The sequence below is a fragment of the Myxocyprinus asiaticus genome, chromosome 49 (assembly GCF_019703515.2).
Source record: "Myxocyprinus asiaticus isolate MX2 ecotype Aquarium Trade chromosome 49, UBuf_Myxa_2, whole genome shotgun sequence".
Lineage (NCBI taxonomy): Eukaryota > Metazoa > Chordata > Actinopteri > Cypriniformes > Catostomidae > Myxocyprinus > Myxocyprinus asiaticus.
In genome coordinates this window covers 8,368,973-8,376,577 of record NC_059392.1, presented here as the reverse complement: position 1 = coordinate 8,376,577, position 7,605 = coordinate 8,368,973, and the positions used below count along the sequence as shown (strand labels likewise).

General features: G+C 36.5%; 1 protein-coding gene across 1 annotated transcript; it reads left to right on the top strand.

Annotated features, from left to right (window-relative positions):
- Positions 1–2,052: 2,052 nt before the first annotated feature.
- LOC127438599 (sphingosine 1-phosphate receptor 1) lies at positions 2,053–4,872 on the top strand. Its single transcript, XM_051694298.1, has 2 exons — positions 2,053–2,241; positions 3,021–4,872. The coding sequence occupies exon 2, from the start codon at positions 3,217–3,219 to the stop codon at positions 4,303–4,305; it is 1,089 nt and encodes a 362-aa protein (XP_051550258.1). The 5' UTR covers positions 2,053–2,241; positions 3,021–3,216; the 3' UTR covers positions 4,306–4,872.
- The last annotated feature ends 2,733 nt before the right edge of the window (positions 4,873–7,605 follow it).

Below are 7,605 nucleotides of genomic sequence, written 5' to 3'. Positions count from 1 at the left end.
CAATGGACAATTTGGCGCAATTTGCATGTGAAAATGATCAGTAACGAATTTGCGGCAAGTTTGCTGCAAATTTGCCATGAACTCTCAACTTTTGAAAGGGTTAGCAATGCCCTGGCCACCACCAAGAAGACCGTAACATTTTTGTTTTGGCAAAAACTCAAAACAAGTTTTGAAATGGCAAACACCACTAAAAATTTAGTTTGTGCCTATTTTTGTCCAAACAATTGTGATCTTTTAAAGTGGTCACAGCCTCTTGTGTTTTATTTTCTTAACCTCTGCTTGGCCTGCCACACATGAATGCAGGGTTTTATGGGTCGATGAATTACTTCAAAGTAGCTGCGGTCGAAAAATAAACAAACTCACACCCAAGAATCAGCCAAATGAGAGACCATTCTCTCCTTCAAGATGAACATCATCATATTACAGTTTCATCCAGAAGTCTTAAACACAGGTTGTCTCATAGTGGACAGGAAGTTCTGTTATTTAAAGAGCCTCAAGGTTTTTCTGTGGTTTCCCTTTTCATTAATGCCTGCAGTGCTTTTTTCAATCAGTACTACTACTACTATTTTTTGTCTTCTGATTGGCTGTCCTCAGTTTAGTTTCCAATAAATTCACAGGACTATAATTGTTTTAGGTCACATGGTCAAACGATTCAAACTGACTGGTATCGCAAGATGCAGATCATCCTCGACAGTGAGCAAAATGCTTACCTTTACACACTACTAATCCAACTATAAAGACAGGACATACACACACACACCACTACCATTTCACTCAGCCTATTCTTTGCCATGGGAGACATAGCACCATTTTTGGCCTCTGAACTTGCCATAGGGCTTTAGGGACATGGGCCAAGCAGCAGACTTGACAGAATGGGCAGCACATGTGATTAATGCTGAGGAGAAATTAGGGCAAATGGGGGGTAGAGGAGCGGTCATGCTTGGCTTGCCCACCCGGCTCAGGTCGTGATATTTGGGGTGAGTCTGTCCACAGCTGAGACATTCCCATAGGATGAAACAAAAGAACCTGGGATTTGGGGTTAATCTGAATTTGACATAATGTGATTTGACAGAATACATATAAGCTCTACAACTATAATGATGATAATACATAATAATTATATGCAGTATATTGTACATGTTTAATAAAAATGCAAATATTAAATGTATTATAATAATAATAAAATGCAACATTAATAATTACAGGATATTCATAACAATCATAGGGTTAACTTATAAAATTGCAATCTAACATGATACAAATCCAGTCTAAAAATTATTAATATTACAATTATATATATATATATATATATATATATATATATATATATATATATATATATATATATATATATATATATATATATATATATATATAATAAAATGTGCATAGTAAACTTTGACACACCACAACAATAATTACAGGATATCCATTAGAACCATAGGGTTGACTCAGGATGTCATAAAAATTGTATTCATTAATTTACATTTACAATAATATTGCATATAATAATTTATTTGCAAATAATACAAATAAACACTATCTTAATAATAATAATAATAATAATAATTAATGAATTTTAAATCATTTGAAAAAGCTTTTTTTAATTATTAATGAATTATTTGTATATATTATAATTAATTTATAATAATTTTATAATTATTATAAACATTTTATATGTCATAAAATATATGAAACATAAATTGCTAATAACATTTATATTACATATAATAATAAAACTAAAAAATGAATACACAGAAAATTACAGGATATCCATAACAATAGCAAACATAACAACAAACAAAAAATAATAACTAAATATGTCTTTAAAAGACAATACATTTCCAATAGATGATAAACATGATTGTTATTTTATTTTCAGTGCCATTTGCCCCTGAAGATATTATTATTGTTTTATTCTGTATTTGAAATTCGGATGCCAATCTGTTTCCAGCATATTGTCTATGAATGTCTTTTAGTGGTTTGAATGCTGTAGAATAATAAGAGGTTAATGACACTGAGCGAAGGAGGAGGGCTATGCATTTGGTGGGCTGAACTGAGAAGGGGGGAATTGGCCAGAGTAGATCTCTCCAGTCTCTCTCCTGTCAGAGAAAATGTACCGCAACAATCCTTGACACGAGACTCAAGCGGGATGCGACAAATATCATACCTTTGACATCTGGCCATATTGCATTAAAATTGCATGATTACATTTTTAAGTCGTTTAGTCCGGAGTTAAAGGTAAGAGCAACTTTACTTTTCCATCCTTTTTCCACCTTCTGAATATTAAATATGAATGATCTTGACCGTCTGAAATTCTTATTAAATTCTGCATTGAAAGTTTGCGAAATCGCGACTTTAGCGTATACGATTTAATAAAATACGTTTAGCGAAGAAAACGTATTTTTTCCATGGTGGCATGTCTTGGCACATCATCCAAATTTGCCAGTGATGAAATTTGTTTTTACAAAATGATATCGAACATTCTTTTGGCCAATATATTTGAAAATTGACTTTAGCGAATATATCGATTAAAGTTAATCGCAATTATTTAAACTTCTTTATCGCAGTTCTTTTCTTGGGTCCTATCATCAAAATTGACCAGAGATTAAGTTTGTATATAAAATGAAATCGAACATTCTTTTAGACAATATATCCGAACATTTACTTTCGCATTGCGAATATAACGATTAAAGTTAATCGCAATTATTTAAACTATTTATCGCAAATATTTTGTTGTGTTTATTATATGTCTGCTTTTACCAAAACTTTTTTTAAATTAAAAGTTTTCATCTATTTGTCTTTTTATTCCTCTTTGAAATTAATATGTAGTTTTAAGATTATATTTTGCATAATATTTTTAGCATTAGATTTAAATGATTTTTGATGTTTGAAGAACACTGTTTTCAATTTCATATTTTTAATTGCCTATCATAACATGCCTGTCTGAGTAAAGTAATATGATATTCTGACTTTTACTCTTCCTAATTTTGCTAATAATGCTTATTTGTTTTTTCCAGCCTATTCACAATGAAGTTATTGGATTTGTGGACAGCATTCGTCCGCTGTAAGGATTTTTACCTGACTTGAGAAAACGTTGGTTATATGACCTCATTCTAAGAGTGGAACTGGATACTCAGCTTCCTAAGTCCACCAGCACCTCTCTGTGGCCTGTGGTTGCACATTGGATTTAAACCTACCAAGCCAGTGCGAACCATGGATGACCTAATAGCCAGACACTACAACTTCACAGGGAAATTTCGCAAGGTCGATAAAGACCCTGGACTCAGAGCGGACTCTGTTGTTTTCATCATCGTGTGCTGCTTCATCATTCTGGAAAATGTTCTGGTTCTCCTCACCATTTGGAGGACCAAGAAGTTCCACAAGCCCATGTACTACTTCATTGGGAACTTGGCTTTGTCAGACTTGCTGGCTGGAGTGGTATACACAGCAAACATATTGCTGTCAGGAGCCAACACTTATAAGTTGACTCCCACACAGTGGTTCTTCAGGGAAGGAAGTATGTTTGTGGCCCTGGCTGCTTCCGTGTTCAGTCTCTTGGCCATCGCCATTGAGCGGCACCTGACCATGTTGAAGATGAAGCTCCACAATAACGGGAAGACGTGCCGCGTTTTCATGCTGATCAGCACCGTGTGGTTCATCGCTGCCATCTTAGGTGGCTTGCCCATCATGGGTTGGAACTGTATTGAGCGCATGAACAACTGCTCCACCGTTTTGCCACTCTACCACAAGACCTACATTCTCTTCTGCACCACCGTATTCAGCGTCATCCTCATGGCCATCGTCATCCTGTACGCCCGCATCTACGCCCTGGTGCGTACGCGGAGCAGCAAGCTGGTCTTCCGCAAGGTCGCCAACGGCCGTGGTACCAACAAGAGCTCGGAGAAGTCCATGGCCCTGCTGAAGACCGTCATCATCGTGCTGAGCTGTTTTATAGCATGTTGGGCTCCGCTCTTCATCTTGTTGCTCCTCGATGTCGCTTGCCAGATCCGCACTTGTGCCATTCTCTACAAGGCTGAGTGGTTCCTGGCTTTAGCCGTCCTCAACTCCGCCATGAACCCTTTGATTTACACCCTGACCAGCAACGAAATGCGCCGGGCCTTCATCAAAATGCTTAACTGTGGAATCTGCGGCCATCCGGCTGGCAAGTTTTCAAGGCCAATCATGGGTGCCGAATTCAGTCGAAGCAAGTCAGATAACTCCTCCCACCCCAACAAAGAAGAGCCCGAATACTCACCCAGGGAAACAATAGTGTCTTCTGGAAATATCACCTCTTCTTCATAAAGGATTTGAACCGGGAGAAACCAGGATTTGTTGAAGTCTTTCATTTACTCTGAAAAGTGCTTACACTCGGGACTTTGTCTTCTGCAATTCCTGATGGACTATCAATGTTGAAGCTGTCCCACCCTTCGGTATCAGAGCGAGCTAGGAAAGCACTTAACCAACTGTTATTCAGTGTTATTTGTCAACTTTTTTATCCCTGTCAAATGAAAACAATGTATCAGTTTGAGAAACCTTTAGAGTAGCACTTTTCGTGAAAGTGCTCCTTGATAGGCATTACTGACTCTCTAAAATGCATTGATGTGAAACATACTAGCTTGTCATGGTCGTTTGTACTACATTATGGAAATTAAATTAAAGAAATGCAGTCGAGAGTTACTTGTGTTTCTTTGACTTAACACTACAGTATTAGGATATTGTTTCGCCCCGATCGAGAATGTATTTTGTATTTGTTTTTCTTCACCTTTCAACAAATAAACTATTGTTGTAGAAGTTGTGCATGTAGCTACATTAGCTGTCAATATTAATTTATCTTTGAAACAGTTCCAATAAATTTGAAACTTTGGATGATGGAAATTAAATGTTGTGTTTATTCACTGTAAATACATTTTGTTATTTTACTTTGATGTATTATAGCTTGTGCACATTGATCTACTCTACTGACAAGCTGGAAATAGTTTTGTCTTTACAGTGTTGCATAGCTCAAATCTACTGAAATTAATTAATTGGGATCTGGAATGGGAAGGAAAGATTTGGGGAATCTGAAATGAAACTAAAGATGCTCTGAAGCACAATGTACACCCAAATACAACAGAATTCTGACCTGGTTCATCAATATACACTTGTTTTTACAATCTGTAGGCTGCTTTAATACCATTGAAGTTAGAATATTTAATAACGCATCTAAATAGTAATGATAAACCTCATTAGCTGAAAGGACACTAACAAACAGTTGTAAATTCATTCATGTTGAATCAAAATTAAGCAAAACACAAAGTTCTCCTTTCTGCGCAAGGAGCGCTACCTGGTGGACAATTTAAACATTTGTGATGAGGACTTGCATTAATAATAATCCAGTTCTACATTTTAAAATGTATGAACATGTAATCTTTTCACAGAATAAAGTATAGGAGTGAAGTAAAGAAGATATTTTCTTTCTAACATGCCATATATATATATATATGAAAAATGAACAGGCAGAAAGGCACAGGGAGAGAAAAGAATAACTATCGCTTATTAAACTGTTAGTGTGGTTTCTACTAAATCAGAAAAAGAGTAACTTTATGTCTTTTCTCTCATCTCTTTGCATAACTGCTTTACATTATATATATATATATATATATATAATTTTTTTCTTCTTTTTTTATTTTTGGTGAGAGTGTGCATGTCAAATAAATGGTTGTCCTTTATTACTTTGATAAATATATCCTATTTTATGGTTACAAAACATGAAAAAGTTGGCATCAAGATGGCATCATATTATACTTTCCTGACGCACATTATTTTATTTCTTATTTTAACAAAATTATAAAAAATAAAAAACTACTGTGTCCAACATTTTTTATTTGTTTGGCTGCTCTCTTCTTTATGTGTGTGTAAAATATTCCCCTTTACGTATCTAGTGTTGAAAACCATATTAAAATATGAAGGATGCATTTTCAAAAATAGCCTCTATCACTAAGAAACACTTTGTGAAAAAAAAAAAAAAAAAAAAAAAATTACTAGTAAGATTTACTTTTAGTTTTTTGTACAGTTTTTCTAAGTATATTTTAATGGTATAAAATTAAGTAAAATCTACTACTTTAATCATAAAAGTAGAAAGTGAACTTCAGACTTCACAAAACAAGAAGTTACCAAGTGTAACAACAAAATCAACAATCAAAACGGAGCGAATAAACTTGCAAACATTGACTGTTTTTCGTTTGGAAGGAGGCGTCCTCCGGAGGTCGCATTTGTCGGCCGCATACGTCATCGAGGCTGTCTCGTTTCATTTTATTTTATTTTTTTATTTTATTTTATTTTTATTGGGAATGCAAAAAAGGTTAACTATTGTATAAATGTAAGTACATATACATTAAAGGCATTGACAATAGATAAAAAATAAGAAAAAGTATGACAAAAAATGAAACGAGACAGCCTCGATGACGTAAAGTAAGGGATTACTCTTAATTTTTCAGTACTTTAATTACACTTCTGATGTAATTGCGTTAAATACTGTATAGACTAGATAGAACAATTCCATATAAAACAATAAATTAAAATTTAACATCTAATGTTAAAATGTATGTTTTCTAATTTAATGCAGCCCGCTTAAAGGTGCAATATGTAATATACACTATATTGCCAAAAGTATTCGCTCATCTGCCTTTAGACGCATATGAACTTAAGTGACATCCCATTCTTAATCAATAGGGTTTAATATGACGTCGGCCCACCCTTTGCAGCTATAACAGCTTCAACTCTTCTGGGAAGGATTTCCACAAGGTTTAGGAGTGTGTTTATGGGAATTTTTGACCATTCTTCCAGAAGTGCATTTGTGAGGTCAGACACTGATGTTGGACGAGAAGGCCTGGCTCACAGTCTTCGCTCTAATTCGTCCCAAAGGTGCTCTATCGGGTTGAGGTCAGGACTCTGTGCAGGCCAGTCAAGTTCTTCCACACCAAACTCGCTCATCCATGTCTTTATGGACCTTGCTTTGTGCACTGGTGCGCAGTCATGTTGGAACAGGAAGCGGCCATCCCCAAAATGTTCCCACAAAGTTGGGAGCATGGAATTGTCCAAAATCTCTTAGTATGCTGAAGCATTCAGAGTTCCTTTCACTGGAACTAAGGGGCCAAGCCCAGCTCCTGAAAACAACCCCACACCATAATCCCCCCTCCACAAAACTTCACAGTTGGCACAATGCAGTCAGACAAGTACCGTTCTCCTGGCAACCGCCAAACCCAGACTCGTCCATCAGATTGCCAGATGGAGAAGCGTGATTCGTCACTCCAGAGAACGCGTCTCCACTGCTCTAGAGTCCAGTGGCGGCGTGCTTTACACCACTGCATCCGACGCTTTGCATTGCACTTGGTGATGTATGGCTTGGATGCAGCTGCTCGGCCATGGAAACCCATTCCATGAAGCTCTCTACGCACTGTTCTTGAGCTAATCTGAAGGCCACATGAACTTTGGAGGTCTGTAGCGATTGACTCTGCAGAAAGTTGGCGACCTCTGCGCACTATGCGCCTCAGCATCCGCTGACCCCGCTGTCATTTTAAGTGGCCTACCACTTCGTGGCTGAGTTGCTGTCATTCCCAATCG